Genomic DNA, 21,291 nt, shown 5'->3' on the forward strand with positions numbered 1-21,291 from the left:
TAGGCCCACAAACACCTTTTTAATGTCCTTTCTGTCCTCAACACAGTAGTCACAGGTAAGTACCGTCATCTTAAGATTGAACAGAAAAGAGTGAAGAATCATTATCTTTGCTGGGCGGTGGATATTAATTATTGGATGGACATTTGCCCCCACATGTGTACATTTATTTCTTAAGATTCAGATGTTCACTTGCTTTACACATTGAATATATACCGGTTGAGTCCAGTGTTGAACCTCAGACCCTAAACCCTGGACATAATAACATCTGCTTCTACAGATATGCAGTGGCATACACAACCACACTTCATACTAATTGTCAAAGTACAGTTCTTTTTTCGCTCCAAATAAATGATAAATTGCTTCATGTCTACAGTCTTGTGTAAAGGCCACAGAGATCCAATCCTCAAGACCACACTGCAACAGAAAAGCCACGTGATATTGGAAGGTGCCAACTTTATTTTAAGCAAAGACTCAAAGAGCAGAGAGACTAACAAAAGGATAATACTCACCATTAACATATATATGCAATACATTTATATGTATATAAAATAATTTTTTAAAATCTGTAACTCTCCCTCCAGGGAACAACAAATTAATCTTTCAACACAGATAGTAGTAAAAAGTTTTCAATAAAACCCTTGCCAGAATGAAATAGTTTTGTAAGCTGCAAGAGTTTAGTACCAATAATAAAGCTGTTATTAATGGGGTTAGTTATTTCAGTGTATTTAACATCATGTAGAGTGGCAACATTTAGTCATTTGTGAGAAAGATCCTGCTACTCACTTCCTGGTATGCATTCATTTGTATCTCGTTCCTGATCTGCTTTTTGATCTACTCAGAAGAGCAACGTTGAGAATAAATACCATTTTAACAGAAGGATTAAAGAGACATGAAAGTAAAGCTCAAATGTCAGTTTCATAAGTGAGACTGCAGAATACATCTGACAGCTTTTCAGCTTGCTTTGATCCATTCCCCAATATGACTCTTCCTTAGCTTCTTTATGGCTCCTGTTCAACCAAAAATCCAACATCCAGCATAGGAGCTGTTTGTTTGGTATCTTTCCTCCAATTTGCTAAGCCACGGCACAGAAAATGGAAGGAGCACTGGACAAGGAGCAATGAAACTGAGATTCTAGTCCCAACCCTTCCACTGACTGACTAGCTAGCTACAGGACCTTAGACAAGTCAGCTAATTTCCCGGAGCTTTTCTTATCTGTAAAATGAAGGTAAAAATCCCGGTCCCACCTATTTCGATGAGATTGTTGTAAACAGAGTGAGAAAGACAAAACTATTACATAAAAGTAAGGAATGATCTTTGAGGATCTCTGTTGCTGCCTTTATATGGGAGACCGCAGGTGAATATACATTTTTATTATTATAGTGAAGGCAATTTAGAAAACCAAATTCCAGCATGCAAATATAAATTATACATTTGCATGATTGCTGAACGATAAAAATCACACTCATTTCCATCCCTCCCCCCACCAAGGTACTATTCCATTATTCATTTTATATCGGAGCCAAGTAATAGCTGATGAACTGATAAGCTTCAAAATCTTCTGACTCCATAATATTCAGAATCAGTTCATTTTATCCTCGGTCTATACTGTTATTTACATGAGCAGAGGCAGGAGCCCCCCCTTTTGTTCCAGGATTTTTGTCTTTGAATATAAAGCTTTACCAGGTATGCCCAGGGAGATCCAAATGCTGAGAACTTGAGAATCAAATATAGAAACAACTTAACCGAGGAACCCACTCACAGGGAGTTCTGCTGCAAGTCAGAGTAGCAAAAATCAGCTACTTCCCATAGAAATACAATTTTCTATTTATAGAAACCCTTGCTTCCCAAGGGTCTCCGATGAGATCCTCACAACGCTATCACTAGCAGAAGCCTTAAGAAAACAAACAGCATTAAATGCACCAAGTCAAAACCATTTCATAATAACTTAGGCACCATTCATCACACAGTAGCAAATGACGTTTCTATTTATCCAACAGCTTCATCCCGGTGACTGCCCAAAGCGCCCCAGAATCTAACACACAGACAGACATGCAAATACATAAAGATATTTACCATCTTCAGCACTACGTATTAATTCTTCTGGCAGATTATCTACTTTTGCTTGATCTGTTCAGGAGAAATTAACAAATGGTTAACACGGCTGACCCTTGGTGAGAAAGAACAATGAGGTTGTCCCTGAAAGCCCCCGGAGTTGGAAGCAATTAGTCAAGATGCAGTGAGGGGTGCAACCAAGATGTCTTCCCCCAAATACTTTCTCTTTAGATTAGCTACTTGAGCCAGTGCCATAGCAGGAGCTCCCATTTCAGCCCCGATGCAGCTTACATCAGCACACTGCTGCACACGGACTCCCAAGGGTTAGAGGGTTAGCTCAGAGAAAGCAATCGGCTGGCAGCAGGAGAAAGCATGGAGCTGCAACAGCCTCTCTATTCTTCTAAAAAGGGTGAGATGTTAACCGTGACTAACACCTTCCCAAACCCATGATCATTAACAAATATTTCTGTGTGTGCATCACCACTTGTGTACGCCTCTGGGAGCCTTGCTTGGGAAGTCAACTGAAGAGATGTAACTGGGGACCAGCTGCTAAGTGGAATCTTGGCAGGCAAGTGTGAGAGTGGGTATCGGTATTTGGAAGGGAGCGTGCAGGAATACCCATCAGCTGATGGTGATTTTTTTTTTAACCCTACACATTCCTGAGTACTTTAAAGCTGCACTGTGGAAATAGCCTTAAGCTACGCAGGCAAGTTCAATTTGCCAAATTGAACAATCGGTGCCGAGGTTGTGTTGTTGTTGTTGTTTTTTTCCTCAGGGCCCATCACCAAGAACTATCGGGGCTGTCCAACAACGGGACTGCACACTCCTTCTCTGGAAGCATTCCGGAGGGTGTGGGGGTTGGCCACCTGTTGAGGAGGCTTTAGAGGGAATTCCTGCATTGGAGGGAGTTTGGAATGGGTGACCTTCAAGGTCCCTTCCGAGCCTGAGATGCCAACATCTTTGGGGTTAGGACTGCATGCCAAATTAGGAATACTGCCTTCGGAGCCCCAGGAATCTCTGAATTTTAAACATTGTTTACTGGCTTTTTTTTTTTTCCTTTTTCCTTTTTAAATTCTGACTTCCTAGTCTCAATTGCAGATGCATAAAAAGTATTCTAAACATGACAATGGTCAATTTTTAATCATAAGTTTGGCAGTGATTAACTTTCACTCAATAAACTTTCTCATGACCATCTGCAATCCTGGGGGTGTATCTTAGCTTAAAAACAACAAGAACAAAACCCCTAGAAGTCATGATTGCTAAGTCCATTTGTCTGGCTCACAAGTCCCTATGTTCATACATTATGTTTTATGTTAGTACTTCAGAAATCCTTCACCCATTAAAGCAGCAGCCAGTGGGGAATGGTGTGCCTTAAGTGTTGCGTGTCAGGTAGTCTTTGGGCTTATAGTTCCAGTGTCCAAAAGAGATACATGAAAAGAAGGGATAAAAGAGAAAGGAAAGTCCTTGAAGCCAGGGACTAATTCATCTCCATATCATGCAAAATTCATCAGACATCCAACACTGTCATATACAACATGGTCACTTCGTAAATGCTCTTGACAATAGTCTGTTGATTTTGAATCCCAGCTCTGCTGTATGATCCTAAGCAAGTCACTTTACCTCTCTAAGTTTCATTTTCCTCATCTGAAAAATGGGGACAACAACTTGACAGTCACAGGGTTGCTTATGCCAGATAAATGAAATAATGCATGTAAAACGCTTAGGCGACTCTTGGCATCTAGTACACAACGTTAGTTGTTACTGCTAGAATCACTAGCTACCATAATCTTTTAAAACTCACTGTACTTGAATAAACATGCAAACTGGGATTCTTCAATGCAAGGAAATCTAGTGTTCTAGTAACCAAACTTCATGCATTATTTTAAAAGCCAAGTTCCAGCTGGATTAGGGTGAGCCTCTTTAGTTCACTTGGGAAAGGTTATTCTCATCTGTTAAGCCCCCCTTTAGGGGGGTTGCCTTGCATCACAGCATGCAGTGAGGCCACAGACGAGCACATAAGCATTTTGAAGCTTAGATAGGGGCATGAACAGTGGGGCAAACTTTATTCTCACTTGATGAATCTGATGAAATGTCTTCTAGACTTTTGGAAGGCATTTTCCTAGCAGCGCTCCTTTCCAAAGTTTTCAAAACAGGACTGGGTTCTTCTTCTGAACCTGTTACAAGACAAAACTGATGAATGCTGCACAATACAAAAAAAAAAAAAAAAACCCAAAAACAAAAAAACCCACCAAACTCTTTATAACCAATGGACATTGAAATGGTAGGTTGAAAGGAGGCATTATACCATAAACCTCTACACTTTTATTTACTCTATGAAGCACTTCACAGAAGAACATTTCTTCACTAATAGTACGTCCTTTAAAAAAAATAATTTTTTGGTCAAGAAATATTTGCAAGCATAAATCAGAAAGAAACAAGATTACCACATTAATGTCTTCTACACCTCTATTTTAGGCCCATGATTTGTTCTGTGCCAGACTTTGAATCTTTCCACTTCACTTCTCGCTTTTGAAGATAGCCACAACATGGTTTTAGGAGCATTAAAAAAATTAGCTGAAAACCATAGAAGGCAGGATTCAGATGTTTAACATCTGTGTATAATCGAATACACAGATGGGTGATGTCTCTTGATCAACAGATGTAGGCTTTTGGGGTTTTGTGAGCTAGTAAAATTTCCATCAAAATGTTGGGAAATGACATGAGGTAGTCAATTTTTTATTTTGCTAAGGCATTTGAAATGGGGGGTGGTGGTGGTGGTGTGATCTACCATCTACTGATGTCTTTACTTTATGAAAGGACGAAAAGGTGGGGGAAGGGCATAACCTCAGAATAACTAAATACATCTAACTGAATACATCTAACCTTACAAAAAATTTCTCTCGATAGTACTTAATTATTTTTCTATTTTGACAGTAAAAACTCCGTCATGGATAAGCCCTGGTCTGAGCACTATCCCTTATCACTGTTGTATTCTCAGGACCTAAAACAGTCGTTGGCAAATAGGCATTTCAAAAATGCTTGCTAAACCAATGAATGATCCCATTGAGGAGTAAATGAATCTGGGAAGCACTTCTCTAGATATAATATTTTACTGAAATGCATCCCACTTCTGCTTGATGTTAATAGGTATTCTACAGCAAACGGATTCTGTGATGAATTAGATTCAGGATGCCTTGGGTTCAAATGTAAAAGATTTCTCACTGAAGGCCTTCTCAGAAACTTTAATATGCTGACCACGTGTATAATCTCCTAGCATTTTCAAAAGTATTTGACCATGGAACCACTCCTCGTCCTTTTCAAAGAAGCATGTTGAAGTATTGGTTGGGGAAGAGCTCAAACATGTCAGGTGGCTAACCAAAATGATGGTGGCTTTGTAGTCAGGCTCCTCCCTACTTTCACCCCACCCCCACACACTTGTTTTAAAATAATAATTTAGGTTAGAGGATATAAAACTATGTCTGTACCATTTTATCTCTCTTATTTGGCTTATAATTTTAAAATACCTCCCCTGAGCTCCTGTCTGGGTGATTATTTAAAATTGATTATTTCATTTTTAGATAGGCTTCTTGCTTTTCCATCAGCGGTGCTGATATATTATAAATGTAGCTATGTACACTAAGCAATAGTCTCCAATGTAAGTGCAAATTTACAAGCCCCTCTCCTCCTAAGGGTCCGTTTTCCTAGTAACTGATGGGGTAACTCAGTACAAGTCCACTTCAACAAGTTTAACATCTTACATGTCTAGTTTCAGAGACTGGTATTTCACTTTCCTTTTATTACCAGCAACGTTTGCTAAAGGGCGTCAACTTAATCAATTAGGATTAAAGACGGATTCTTTGGTCAGTTTTCAAGAAGCCCTAGAGCTACTTGCCAAGGAATCCAAACCTCACAAGCTGGCCACTCAGTAAATCTTATTTATTCTCAATGAGACCGTAGGGAGCTTGAAAGTGACAAATCCCTATTAAAATTACTAGGAAGGTGATCAACACTAGTTATTGGGCAGCTTTGGTTAAAATGTCCTCCTAGAGAGCATCTTGTATCATTTCATCACTCTGATCAGGTAACTTCTCATTCCTATTCGCTCCTGTGTGCCTCTGCTAAAATGCCCGTGTTGATCAGAACAGCAAACTGAGACAAACCCTATGCTTTATAGCCTGGCTGAAGCCAGTACCCCCAAATCCACTTAGATGAATACGGTAATAGATTAAGATCTTTATCTATTTAGTCAAGTCTGGAGTCAAAGAAATGCCACAAGCCAGATAATGCCCGTGGGTGGAATCAAATGAAGTCATCTGACCAAAGTCATACTCTAGGAGGGGAAGATTCTGCAGATAACTGAAAACAAGAGGGAGAGAGTGGCAACAAAAACTCTATAGCACAAGGGATCCAAGGGAAAGAAAGTTCCAGCTGTGCACTTTGTTCCTGGTATTTAGCCAGTACTATGGTAAGACATTGCTCTTAAAAGAAAAATCTGTGCCCATTTGTGGCATTTTTTTGCCACAAATCTTACTAAAGACTTCTGTTTGGATTACCAATTATGAAAGCAATTCCAATTATTTCCAGGAAGAAAACTAGCAGGAATGTTTTAGAGGTAGTTTCTAAACCCAAAAAGTTTAAAGCTAAAAGTTCTATTGTTGATTAACGAGAATGAGAATAAAGAGAATAAAGTGCCAGTGAGAATACTAACGAGAATTAATGAGATTCTAAAGCACTGCCTTGTGGGAAAAGCTATCTCTATGTAACTTATTTGATTAAGGAATATAGAAGAAAATGTAGATTTTTATAAAGAAAGGCTAGCGGGAACTGCAGTGATAAGAAGAATTTAGCACCCTTTGGGAGTGTCAAATTAATTCCAATTTGAAAAACTCTATCACCCTTTACGTCATCATTCCATAAGTCAATTCATTAACCAATAGATTAAAAACTTCAAAATGCTCACTGGAGGTATTTCTCCAGCTTTCTGCATTAGAACCGATGTTGCCATCTGAAAAATCAGCGTCAGAGACACCTTCTTTTTCTTCCTCTTTCTTTTGTCTCTCATATGGTGATGCCAAAATCAATTCAACATTGCTCGTTTTTGTAGGGCTTTCCTTGGTGGTCAGGAGAGGAATAGGTTGCCTACCTCTGGACACAGTAATTGCTGCAGGTCCCACTTTGAAGCCAGGTTCCTGAAAAGCCCTTTCTCCAGCCCCTGCAAACTCCCTTTCACTATTCCTGTACTCTGGGGGTTTTATAGTTTCAGTGGTCCCTATTTCACGGTCCACATGAAGTTGTGGGATTTCAGGGATCTCAACTCTACTTTCAGAACCACAGAGATCCACTGATAAATCTGTCATAGCTTCTCCTCCCAACACTTTATCACATTGGTTGACTTGAGATTTGAAAACATGACTCTTAAGCTTCATTCCAGGGGCCTCTTGGGTTCTCCCCAAGAACCTGGCCTGCTCTGGCTGTAAAGTCTCCTTCTCAGGAGTTTCTTCCTTTACTGACACCTGGGGCTGAGAAGAAAGAGCTTCAGATATTTCTTTAAGGAGCTTCTCAAAACCAATATCAAAAGCACTCTCAGTTTTTGATGGAGCCTCAGACTTTTTTACTGTTTCTTTTATTTCTTCAGCATGGAATTCAGAAGCAGGTTGCCTTGGCACCTGAGTACCACCTACTAACTTTGATGAACAAAGAGTCTCCGTGTCCCTTTCATATTTTGAGGAGGGAGTTTCCATTGTTTCCTTCAGTAGTTTTTCTGAGCCTGCACTGAATTCAAGTAGCTCTGACTTAGGTTGAATAATTGTTTCCCTCACAATTTCCGCCACTTCCTGAGGTAACTTTTTGCCATACTGAGCAACCGTGGAACCAACTGACCTACGTTTTTGTTCTGACGGAGCTATTTCGGCAGCTAAATAAGATCCAACTTCATGAGTTTTATCAGGAACTATGTTGAAGGAATAAAAGTCCTTTCTGTCTGAAACTATGATGTCCGTTGTGGCCGAAGAAGTTTTGGGACTACCTGCCGCTTGTACTCCTTCAGGAAATTCTGCTTTTACTTCTCCAGGAACTACTTCCCTCTCAACTGGATAACTCAACCAAGCTTCTCTAAGTAGCTTTTGTAACACAACATTTACATCATCCAATACAGGTTTGGGTGGAAGAATGATTTTTTCTACAGTCTCTGAAATTTCCCTTTGAGAAGGTAGTGCCTTCTCCTGGGGAGCAAGATGACCATCTCCGGAAGAAGGCGTATCTTGGGAAGAGTTGGCCACATCCCCAAAAGAACCCTTTCTATGAAGATGGGAAGTTTGATCCAATGAGTGAGATCCTTCTGCAGCCATCTGAAACAAGTTCTCTGTGTTCAGCTGGCACTCACTACTTTCAGCTTTCTGGGTGAGATCCGTTTTTCCCAAAGTTTCTTCCCCCTCTGGAAAAGGAACTATTCTCCTTCTCTGACAGTCTGACAAATTGCAACTCAGTTCTGTCCCTTTTTCAAAAACTCCACTCTCTTCAGGCTCAGAGCTGATCCTAGTGGTAACAGGTTCCAAGTTGTTTTGTGAGGGAGAGGGTAAACTTTCAGTTCCTTCCCTCAGGAGTTTGTCTAGACTCGCAGCCCAAGTGTTTAGTTTGACCTTTGGAGGAGCTTCTATTTTGTCTACACGCTCATTAATGATCTCCTTACGTCTTTTGGCTTCTTCATCAGTATCAGCAAAATCTGTCTTTTCAGGCCATGTCCTATTTTCAGAAACACCTGGTTCAAGCACTTGTTTTCCATGAACGTTTCCACCAGAAGAAGGTTGGATTACTGGTGAGGAAGCTTCTGAAAGCAGCTTCTGTAAGCTGTCATTAAAAATGTCTTTGTAGTCTTTAGACAAAACCCTAGTTTTCACGATGGATTCTTGAATCTCTTGGTCTGAGTAATCCTTTTCTTCCTTGAACACTGGAGTACCAAACCATTCTGTATTCTTTTCCACATTTTCCTTTGATGACTCATTTCCTGGCAACTGATGAGTGGACTTTCTGGGTGGTCTCAATGGAAATGTGGTTTCATCTGGTGACACCTGGAGTATGCACTTTGAATTTAATTTCTCTATTTCCTCTGTTGCCGGAACTTTTTTTTGGCTCAGAAGTGTCTCTATTTCATGGGTATTTTCCCCTGATGATTCAATATCATGGAATTCTTTATGTTTCTGGCTACTAAAAGGCACAGAATTTTTTTGGCTTGTTGTGATAGTATTCTTCTCAACATGATCCTGACCGTTTGGCTTGGCTCCTAAGTCCCAAAACTTTCTCAGATTCTCAAATTGAGAGTGATTATAGACCTGTTCGGTGCTGGGTTCATTCATTCTTTCTTTTAGTGACACAACTTTAAAGTTGTTCGGATTTGATTCACCAATTAGAGATCTGTCTTTCTCCAAAGAACTATGTATTTCACTCCCAACATTTGAAGGATGTTGCAGTGCCAGAAAAGTGATGTCTCTTCCAGAATGCAAACTGTCTGCCACTGGCAATCTCTTTACAGGCTCATTTATCTTATTCTGAAACGGAGACACTTTACCTGATTGGTCAGATAAAGGATAATTTTTGAATGGACCTGATATTTGGGCCCTGGTCTCTTCAGGTTTATTTGAGGAATGACAACTGGAGAGATGGGCTACTTGGCCATCCTCATCTAGGACCACTTGTTTGGCAGTGACTTGATTATACTCATTCTGGTCTGTAGATAAACTGTCCATGGACTTCACAGGCTGATATGCTTTAGCAGAAGGTTGTCCCTGACTGTGTGAAGATGTGGGTTCTTTATGAATTAACTTAGCTGCAGCTTTCTCACCTTCCCAAAATGATATTCTGTCACTTACTCTTTTGTATTTCTCTCTTTGCACTTGGTTCTTGGGAATCTCACTAGCTTTTTCTTGTAGTTGGTCCTCAGGCTTCTTCCAAGCAGATTTGTTGTTGGCAGCCCCAGGGAGCAACTCAATATTCTCTGGCTCTGAAGAAGCTTTCTCGATGAAAGTAGCTCCTCCTTTGCTCTCTCTCTCTGTCCTCAAGTTGTCTTTCAAACCTAATTCTTTGACAATTTTTGAAGAGTCAAAATTCACCTCTGAGTTTCCATTATTTTTTTCATAAACATGAACTTTGGGCTCTTCTTCACCTAAGCTGCCAGCATCCTTACTGTTGCAAAAAACTTGGTCTGCTGCATCAGATCCTTCGAGGGCACCGTAGGAATAGTTACTGGTTGGGGGAGGTACCCCATTTCCTTCTATGTTTTTCGAAGTTTGGCTATAGTCCACAGTTTTACTCCCTTGATTTGGACTGTAGATTTCAAATGGATGCAATATGCCTGGACCTTCCTTGCCTTGTTGGGACAAATTAATAGATTTGGGTTTGATATTCACGTTATCTTGGCAATTTCCAGAAGGCAGCATATTTCCCGCTACCTGGAACGTCGAATCAGATCCCATAGGTGTTAATTCAACTTTGGTGGATAATAGAGCTTTTGAGCCATTTTCATTTAGATTGGTGTCATCTGTCACCAAGGCAGTAGCGATCTGTGATTTTGAGTCTGTTTTTTCTTTGGGCTCTATTCTTCGGGGATGTTGGAGAGAGGACTTATTGTCATCTGAATGAGAACTTCGGTTAAACCAGTCTAGGACTTTAGATATGGAATCATCAGTTGTCTTCCTTATCTCAGTGGCATATGGACCAGAGCGTGAGGATGTCTTAGCTTTTAGGGCCTTGAGAAGAGGAGGCTTACCTTGCTGATGGTCTCTAGAACTGCAATCTGGCACCTGAGATGGCTCAGGTTCAACACGAGACAGTTCATCTGCAATACAGAAATGCTTTTCTAAATAAGAAAAGAGAATGCTTAAAGAATTATTATTCAACAACTCACATTATCTTTTAAAAAAGGAACTTTGTATTTTTTACATGTTCCACACCATTAGCTGTTTATATCAGCATTTTTCAGGGATTATAATATAAACCATCCTAATTAAGATATTCTACCAAATATGCCCTATGTAAAGGAAGGTAAATGCAGTGCCCTGGAAGTGTGGGGCTGGACTGAATTGGGAAATTTCTTTGAAGTCTCTGGTTTATTTTAAAAATTCATGTGAATTTTGTATTCTGCTCCATGTTACATTTTATACATTAATTTTTCTCCCACTCTCTAATCTTTGCATGAAATCAACACTCCAGGAACATATACCATGTGATTTTATGATTCCACCTATCCACTGGCACACTCATAAACCCCAGAAAAAGGCTTATAACCAAGTTTGAAAAACACAGACTTAGAGGTTTCCGGAGTTGGAAAAATAACTTTCAAAGAAGATTAAACAAGGAGTTCCGTCCAGCACCTTAGAATGGCACGATGAGGATATTTGCATTCCTGGGCCTTACTCCTGATCTATTAAAACCAGAATCTGAAGATGGGGTCCCGGAATCTTTACTAACAGCTCTCCCAGGGATTGTTGTACACCCTGGAGTTTTAGCACCATGGTCTCAAAAGCCTCCATCATTATCCCCTATTTCCCTCCTATAATTTGTGAGTTCGAAGTAGTTTCTATGAGTCAAACACACTAAAATGAGAACTGATAGAGAATGTGATCCATACCTATTCCCTGATGTTGGCTAACCAATGGCTAGGAGGCTAGAGGAAGATTTTTAAGTTCTTTCTAAGCAATCAAGAAAGTAGACAGAATCCTTTCTGAGCCATTATCACACAGGGTACCTTTAGATAAGGGAACTCAAACCTTCTCCCCTTTAGTTAAGGCTTACTTGTTTTACCATTTCTCCCTCTTCCATATAAATGCTAAGCTGTGCAATACATGTTCCTAAAAGTTTCGTGACCTGAATTTTTATGAAGTCAGCTGCATTTCAAATGGGCTAAAGGACAAATCAGTTAATAAAATTCTATGTTTAATTTTAATCATCAACTCTGGCTAAATGTGCAAACAACAAAGTCTTAAACAATAATTGGCACCAGTGGATACTGGTTTCCTTTCTTAATTACACATTGAACTATTAAATATATGTCAACAATTGTGAAGTTTCTTTGAGAAATCTTTAAGAATTCTGTTAGTCTGTTTAACAGAAAACTACTCAACGATGAAAAATATTTGTAATATACCGTTACTGAAAAAAGAAGTCTGGGCAATATAAACATAATTTAAAATTATATTCATGCCTGAAAATTATTGAAAGGCTCTACAATTAAATGTTAACAATAGTCAATGCTGAGTAATGACATCACAGATGCTATTTGTTTCATTCTGTGTGCATTTCTGTGTTTTAATTTTTTAAATAAAATTAGTTATTGGGAGTGATGGTGAGAGGAATCAATTTTGCATCCATCCACCATATATTTCAGCTCTTGAGGTACAGCACTGTTTATCAGTGCATCTGAGGGCTTTTTTTTTCTTTTCAAATGTTTTACAGTGAAAGTTTATTACTTTTAAAATAAGAACAGTTATTTGATTCCAGGGAATATTTTGTTTCTTCTAAGGAATTGTTTTGGGTTTTTCGCCCCCCCCAGGACAATAATGAGTATGATATTGACTATCTTGGAGCGCAAAGCTAAAGTCAAACACTTATAATTTGCAGAGAGGCTATCATTTTTGTGGTCCTGATTTTCTTTTTGTGCTCCATTTATTACTTTTTATTTTTGTGGTAAGCAGGAAAAAAGCAGGGCATTAATAAGTGAGCAGAACTTTGTTTACAAACTCTGAGGCCAGAAGGCCTGTCTGCCAATCAAAATGGATGCAGATGATAATGCCTTCCTCCCAAATTTCATGGCCAGTTGTGATGTAAAAAACAGAAAGCACAAATAAGTAGTCAATACAAAATTTCAAAGATATTCTGTGGTAAAGTCGGTGCAGTTTGAAAAACAAGAAAGGTTTACTAATTTTTTTCTATGAATTATAATAAAGGAAAATATTACCAAAGAAATTATTTTTCATTATTTGAATAAACATTTCAGTAAGCATCATCCAATCGTTTGCCAATATTTACTCAAACTACAATAATTTCCTTTAATATGAGTTCCTTCATTTCTTGAAGAAGCACCTGCTAATTTTTAATTTTTTAAAGAAAATATTCTGTTCTGCTCAAATGATTTTAAATGTGCAGCAGGGAGGGGTGGTGAAAATGCTTTGTCCTTTGAGAAGTAGATTGATCTGAACAAATATGAAACTGTAGCGCTAAGCAAAGGTGACTCAGGGTTAAGTTAATACTGACTAATAAGGGAGGGTGAGAGCAAATGGATTAGAAACTTGACTGTTGCCATGCTGTTTTCCCAAAAATAAGACCTAGTCAGACAATCAGCTCTAATGCATCTTTTGGAACAAAATTAATATAAGACCCAGTTTTTTATATTATATTATATTATATTATATGACATTATATTATATTATATTATATTATATGACATTATATTATATTATATAAGACCCAGTCTTATAGTAAAATAAGACTGGGTCTTATATTAATTTTTGTTCCAAAAGACACATTAGAGCTGATTGTCCAGCTAGGTCTTATTTTCGGGGAGACACGGTACTAAAATTTTTCTTGACTATAAAGATATAATCATAGGGTTGGATGAAGACTTATTAAAGATGGCAGAGAGTACGCAGAATGATTGTCCCCATTGTTTTTGTTTTCTAAAATATGAGAATTACGAAGTAATCATGTAAGTATGGAAAGCAGTTTTTAGCATCCCTTGATTTGTAGAATCTTCAAGAGAGGGCTAGTTAACTATTTGGTAGGGAAAAAGCAGTATTCTTATTGCCTCTCAACTCACACTGAAAGACAGTATTCCTGCAAAACTTTTAAAGGCTAAGAACAAATGACTAGAGGCCCTGTGTAGGCCAAAGTCTGAGGCTTTTTCATCGAGAGCACTCAAAGTCTAGTTTCCCACCCTTTGAGGACATGAAAGTGAAGGTTCTCTGGAGAGTAGAAGAGACACCAAAGGTTTGGATAAATGGCAATTGATAAATTTGAGTTAGGTGAGTAATAATATATTTACTCTATAAAAAGGTATTAGCATATCTTTAATTCCTACTCTGTGTAAACACCTTGATTTAACTCAAAACACTGTAATTTGTTTAAATAATTGATTTGATTACAATTTTTAGGGTAAAACATAATGGGCCAGAAACTGTGCTAACCTGGTTCTTTTAGCTACTGGTGATTAAGGAAAGCCTCTAAACCCATTGAGAGATATAAGCATTCCCCAGTGGCATCTGCCTGAATTCCAGCTGCAATGGCTAAGAGGCAGAACGCCTTTCTACAGGGCTGGCTGACCCGGCCATTCCAAGCTCACCGGGTCAGCGCTTAGAGCCTGGAAGTGACAACTCTCTTACCAGCAGGGCTTTTGGACAATTCTGATTCAAGCCTTGATAATTCTGATGATTTAGCTTTGTGTTCACTGACAGTGGGTGAATTCTCAATGGACTGTGGTCTTGCAGGTAAAACTTCTGACGGAGAAGGGTGCCCATTAATCGGAAAAGAATCGGAAGTCGTTGGCTGATGCGTCCCATTTTTTGTTGCACTTGGGCCTGAGGCTGACTGACGTAAAGGCAAAGACTTTCTGTACTGGGAAGGCTTAGGTTCCTTCCCAAACTCATCCATGTCCCCTACATCTTGTGTTCCGTCCTTCAACCTGTCAGATTCTAAAACACCGAATTCTCCCACTTCCCGGCCATGGATTAGCCTGGGACTCAGCGGGAGTTCATCCTTCACTGCAGAGAATCTCACATGCTTTAATGGCTCTGGTGAGTTTGAGGAGGAGTCGTCTTCTAAAGAATGCTCCTTCTCCGAAATTCTCTCATGGATTGTTAGGCCAGGTGACACAATTTTGCTTTTGGGTTCAAAGTTCTGATGCCAACGGACAGTTTCTGAGTCTGTGCTGCTGGAGCTGGAGTTGCGCTTAAGGATCCCTCTCGGAGCCGCTCTCGCATTCAGGGAGTCTGTCCTTTGTCTAGGAAAAGACTGGTTATCTTCTTGCTTTAAGTCACGTGATTTGTAGATCATTGTCCTGGCTTTGGGGATTGGTGCTTTGATTTGGGATTCACTCCCAGGGTCTGGAAAAGTCTGCTTTGGTTTCTCTAACTTTTGGCTTGAAATATCCAGGATAGATGACTTTTCTTTTGACTCTGACAATTCACCTGAAAATTAAAACACATTAGGTGATATATCAAATGGAGAGTAACTCTATAATTTAAAACACCTCTGATTAAAAAAAAAAAAAAAACAAGAAGCACCTATGATAAACTTAATCTACATTTGGCAGAAGTATTAAAATATCAAAGACAATAAAGTATGTAGCATAAGTACAGAACTAATTAAAAAGCCTTTAAAAATTCATGCATAAATTTCATTGAACTGTACATTTAAGATTATTGTGTTTTACCTATACATACTTTGAGGTGTTTTGTACTTAATAAAAAAATTTTTAATGTATTTTTAAAAATCCCTCATAGAGTTACAAAAGTTACTTAAAAAAAAGCACAGAAGTTACTTAAAAAATTCACGTGGAAACCAGAAAAAAGAACTCAGCTAAAAAAACAAAACTCAATACCTAAAACAAAAATTAATTTTGTCAAAATGGAAAAAGAAAGGGAACATATTCCAGTGACTTTTTTTCTTTAAAATCGACTTTTTTTTCTGTAAAATATTTAATGCTATATAAAGTATACCCAGTGTCGAGGGGGAAATACACTAATATTAAATAGGACTAATTAAAACTCCTACCTCCACTTTCAATTGTTAATTTTCTACCCCTTGTCCATCCTTAATGCTTGTGGGATTTTCTTACAGTTGTTTTTAAACAGATTATTGTCTGGCATTTCCTCTTAATGGTATGGAAGAATGGTAAAATTCCATAAGAAGCAGATTTAAATTCATTAAGTCACAAACCTGATCTAATACTCCTGAGGGATTGGTCTGATAATTACAGATTAGAAGATCATAACACTATCAAGTGGCTTTTTTCTCTCGAGGTAAACTCTTTTAATTTTAAACAGAACTGTGTCTGCACATGGTAGACATCCGATAAATGCTCTTAAATAAGTGACTGAATGCCTCTGGTAAAAAAATTTCCCAGTTCACTGAGGGGGAACCCAAGGCATAAAGGTTGCACAAGCGTCAGCTCTAAGACTGGAATGCAGGAGCCTCCAATTTCAAAAATTTCTGCTTTCTTCTCTCAAGCAGGAAACCAATGGGCATAGCAGAATAAGAAAACCATCAGGACCTTTCACTTTCTTTTAAAAGTTATTTTAGTTCAAGGAACTCTGAGAATTTCCCTTAGACCACAGATAACAAAGATAAAAATATCTAGTCCATAAAAATAATATTTACCCTCTTTTGAAGTCTGAAAAAAACCAGCTCTTCCATTTTTTGACTGCTCATTTTTGGTTTGTTGAGATAAGTGATCTTCTGGCAACTTGGAAATATTAAATGGATTCTTCCTTTGCTGGGGAAAAAAACATTGTTTATCAAACTCATTTTAAATGTCATAACAGCAACTCAGTGTTAGCAATTGCTTATTATCTCCAATATTTGGTAGTTTTATCCAGTAAACTGTACCTGGCATGTCTGAAAAATGATTGCCCTGGTTAATCAGGTTAGCATAGAATTCCTATATATGTTTTACAAAAAAACAAACAAAAACAAAACAAAAAACAAAAAAAACTGCATAACATACGTATAAAATATTCTTAATTCCAGAGTCCTACAACCAGTCATTCAAACCTATTCCTCACATTTTATAGAGATGAGAAAACTTAGGCCCGGATATACCAAAGAGCTTGTCAAGATCAGGGTAAATCTGAGACTCTAATCAGGGCAGATTCCCACCAATGCTCTTTCGACCAACAAGACTCTCACTGTGCTAGATTAAAGCCATACTAAATATAATTGGAACGGACCTTTTCTATAAGAATTTAAAAGACACTTATCAAGGTATCTTGAAGTATTTCATAGTCACTATTAACAATGACCAATTCTAATGAAGAAAGGGTACCAGTAAATGGAAGTTTTTTCATTCCTGTAAGACTGAAGATCAATGTTTACTGTGTCTAGTTTCATAAATTGGCAATTCCCTCCCCCAGGCAGACCACTAGCAGAGTCAGGAAGCTATGACTAGGAATAAGGAGTCACATGGGACTACCCAGCCACATTCCATACGCTTAAAAGCAGCAGTCCCCAATGGCTTCAGAACTTTTATTCTCTAGGGCAAGAAATCTGGGTCCTCAGCACGATATACCACGCTGAAGTATGGAGGACTCATCTTCCAAAGAATGCTCCTTCTCAGAAATCCTCTCATGGACGGTGAGGCCAGGTGACACTTCATATATTAAGTGGTAAAAATTATCTGTTTTTGGTACCAAAACAGTACTACAAAAATCCTCTTTATTTCATGGTGCTTTGATAAAATGAGAAAAAAGTCATTCTGACAAAAATGAGATTTTCAAAGTCTGAGCTCAGTCTACCTTAGCTGGCGACACAGATGACTTTCTTGAGTTTTCCTGGGACATACCAATCACGGAGGAAGCTGAATTTACCACACTGGAACTGCAAAAGAAACAATAATTCGGAGAATAAAAACTCACCCTTTGAGGAAGCATAAATCATGTCTCTGAAACCAAAAACTATTAAGGCACGATAGGAGAGGAAGTTTGTAACATCAAACTGCCAGGAAGGGAGAGGGAGTTGGGAGATGATAAAGCAGTGAAGCGAAAGAAGTGGCAGAACAGAAATGAAAGACAGGCATGGGACAAGACAAAACAATCCATCAGAATCCCTGAAGTTTATATCATAATACCAGGCACACAGGAGGTTCACAATTTAAATGTGTGGAAATAAACTTGTCTCAAAGTCAGAAACTAACATCAGATGCAGATGAAAGTGAGCAAATGACCTCAAGGAGGGAACATCATTGCTGAAATGAAGCTTTACGGGCTCATTCCATAGGCCAGGGCCAGAACGGCAGTGCTCTCAGGTAACAAATAATAAAAGAGAAGACTCAGGTGAGACAAGTGACTCGTCAAAGGAACAGAAGAAACAGCAGGTCTAAGAGATGCTGTGCACAGATGCCGGTGGGTTTGGGCAGCTTACTGAGAACTTTCAACCCAACTCTCCAGGCTCGCCAGGTGAGTTCTTGTTCAAATACTAGAGGGATAAGGATAAGCACAGCATCCAGAAGATGGTGGGAGGTTAGAAGCTTGGAGCGGGCTCAGAGGAGTGGGGAAGATTCCCTAGGTTATGATTACCTACCTGAAGGACAGGACAGCGCCAGGGTGAGAGAAAGCCAAGAATGAATGAGGACAAGTGAGTTGAACAGGCTTCCTCCTGAACAACCACTCCCTTGGCTACTGAGTAAGAAGGGCAAAAGAGGGTCATAGTGGCCCTAGAAGGGGAGAAAAAAACCACCTGCTCAGACTTCCTGCTCCAATGGCCTTGCCTCAGGCACAAGAGGTGACGTCATTATTGGCTGAAACCACCGTGCCTGGTGAAACTCCCCCAGTTCTCGTAGTGGCATCACAGTCACGTCTTGGAAAATTCCTGGGAGGGTGCCGGCTTTCCACCACGCAGCAAAGGGGTTGGAGGTCGGGGTGGGGGTGAGTAATTTGCCCCAGGACCACAAAGCCTTGCTCAAGATGACTGTCGTGACAAGCATGGGCTAGATATTCCTGCAGCTTCATGTCCATTCTTCACCTCTGCACTTGGTTGTTTTTGTACAGTTAGTCCCAGGAATAGGCTGACATTTTGAGGAAGCCCTTCTTCCTTTTGTTACCCTCCTCATTGTTTCAGAAAGGAATTACAGCATATGAAGCAGATGTATATAACATATGGTGTGATCGCGTGGACGTGAGAAAGGCAGGAAAACAAAAGGATGGGGAGGGAAATGGAAGGGAAGAAAAGTAGGAACGTACAACGGAGCCAGAATGAAGGCTAACAGAAAAACACATTATAGAAAGCTATTCTTGCAACAGGTGGGCACAAATTTAAATCAAGTTTTCTAGCAGCCAATGTAAAAAAGAGAAATCTGGTCACTGATAGAATTCAGTGTCCATACAATTAAAAAAAAAAATCCAATAGCTCAGGACTAGAAAGCAATTTCTATTGAGTGTCATTGTAAGAAGCCAGCGGGCGATGTGAGGAACCTTACAGCACGTGCTGTGCCTAGTTTCTCAGAATGCTTTGTATCATCTTCCTTAGTAAACAAAATAGTCACGTAATAATCAGAGGACCTGAGCCGAGTGCTGATGGTCGGGGGGTCTCCAAGGAACACTTATCTTCTCCTGCCATCTTCCTCCTGTCCCCTTCCCACTCACTGAGGACAAAGGGTAAGCAGAGCCTCCATTCTCTTCTCTCTGCTCCCCGGAAATCCAGTTCCTGCGACTCTAAGCCCCCAGCCCTGAGTGCCCATTTTGCACATGATGTTACCCCCTCCTTCCCAGCGATAAAACTAGTCTCTCACTAAATTCTATCTAGCCATGTGTTTCAAGCATTCTCTGAAGCCTCATTCTGTGAATACAGATCTTCTCTCTCATAGTAACCTGGGCGGTACCTCAAAAGTATCCTGACCATCTTTATATCCCCCACAATGCCCTGTCCATTGCCTGGGACACAACTGGTGAATGACTGAACCAATGATAGCCAACTGCGCCAGTGGCAGGGAAGCCAGCAGCAGACAGGTGACTGTGTTTTGTTTTGTTTTTTAATTCATATTATTTGCCAAACTACAATGAGGCACATTATTTAGATTTTAAACAAAACGTCTTTGTTCCTGCTATTCAGAAAACAAGAGAGAGGAAGAAATGAGGCATTCAGAACACATGGTCAGACACTAAGATACAGGAAACACACAGTACTCACTGGGTTTCTTGTGATTGGGATGGGAGGAAATGGGATGAGGGAGAGATACCTGGATAGCTATAGTTCACAAGTCTGCTTAACTAGAAAAAAATGAAAACAACAGTCTTATGTCTCCAACTCTGTCTGAAAATACAGCTACTTCCTAGATTAAGCTCTGCATTACTTGTCTTGAGGAAAATTGCAACGTTTTGCTTGCCTGTCTTTTACTGGGCAACCATCACGACACTAACCATCTTATTCTCCAATGATCTTTGCAACATCTCTGTGAGGTATATATCCTTCTCCCCACACAACTTGTGAGAAAAATGGAGGCTCGGAGAGGTTAGGCAACCTGCTCAATGTCACAAAATCAGTTAGTGAAAGAGCTGGGGATTTAAGCCAAGTGTGTCTGACCCTGGCTCCCAAAACAATCATCATATTGGCTAGGCTATACTGCCTCTGATTTCTCCCTTTACTAACACGGGGCTTTCTGGCCAGAGGAGTCAAGGCCAGGTGATTCTTCTTTCCCAGTGCTCTTACATCTGTCACTTCCTTTCTACCTGTACTGTTACTGCCTTTATTTCTGTCAGCTGTACTCACTTCATATCTGCCCTCCTGACTCCGGAGTTCTACTCCCCTAAACCATTCAGCGTTCCACCAGTAAGCTGGAATGGTCTCAAACGCAACGTTGATTCTGTCCCTCTTCTGCTCGTTACCTTTCCCTGGATCCTCAGGCCTGTTGAATGAGGTCTGAACTTCTCAGGAAGGAACTGGAGATTTGTCCACCATCCGTCCCAAGACACTTTCCCACTCCTCCTTTCTGCTGACCCTTCATGCCAAACCAACTGGTCTATTCTACTCACTGTCCCCAAAACTCACCTCTCTGCTGTCTCCACTCAACCTATCCCCCAGCTCCTCCCTCAAGAGTTTGCTGTGTTCTCTTTGCCCACATCTCCGCTTTCCTCACCAGGCCTGGTCCAAATCTCACCTCCTTGGTGAAGCTGCCCGTGTCAGCCCAGCTGGCAGTGGGTCTCCTTGTCTCAAGCACATTTCCTTGGTAGTTTGGATTAAAAATTTGCTCTCTGCTTGGTTCTATTTGTTATCATGTGATCAGATATTCTCATATGGATGCATTATTTTTTCTAAGAGAATACAGTCTCTTTAGGGCCAGCTACTGTGTCTTTTGTATCTTAGAATCCCTCTCAGAGGGCAGTAACCTCTGTCCTGCATATAAAAGATATTCAATACATTCCACAAGATGCGCTTTTAAACCATACATCAAGCTAAATTCCATGCCCTGTGTTCTGTAATTTCTTCCATCAGGTACACTTTGAAAACTACCTGCAATATTAGAAAAGAACACTTTGACAAAAT

At 39.7% G+C, this 21,291-nt stretch overlaps 1 protein-coding gene across 15 annotated transcripts in view; it reads right to left on the bottom strand.

Moving 5' to 3' along the window:
* The window catches only part of SYTL2 (synaptotagmin like 2), a 104,317-nt gene that overhangs the window by 20,701 nt on the left and 62,325 nt on the right, over positions 1-21,291 (bottom strand). For 4 of the 15 annotated variants that reach the window (XM_033120199.1, XM_033120200.1, XM_033120196.1 and 1 more), the window contains exons 5-11: positions 17,550-17,631; positions 16,417-16,531; positions 14,421-15,224; positions 7,013-10,882; positions 4,125-4,226; positions 2,074-2,127; positions 784-831 (exon numbers count right to left, since the gene is read on the bottom strand). In XM_033120199.1, the coding sequence (XP_032976090.1) occupies positions 784-831; positions 2,074-2,127; positions 4,125-4,226; positions 7,013-10,882; positions 14,421-15,224; positions 16,417-16,531; positions 17,550-17,631 (5,075 nt within the window). The other 11 variants (XM_033120204.1, XM_033120205.1, XM_033120202.1 and 8 more) reach the window with 7 other exon arrangements.

The sequence above is a fragment of the Rhinolophus ferrumequinum genome, chromosome 11 (assembly GCF_004115265.2).
Source record: "Rhinolophus ferrumequinum isolate MPI-CBG mRhiFer1 chromosome 11, mRhiFer1_v1.p, whole genome shotgun sequence".
NCBI lineage: Eukaryota > Metazoa > Chordata > Mammalia > Chiroptera > Rhinolophidae > Rhinolophus > Rhinolophus ferrumequinum.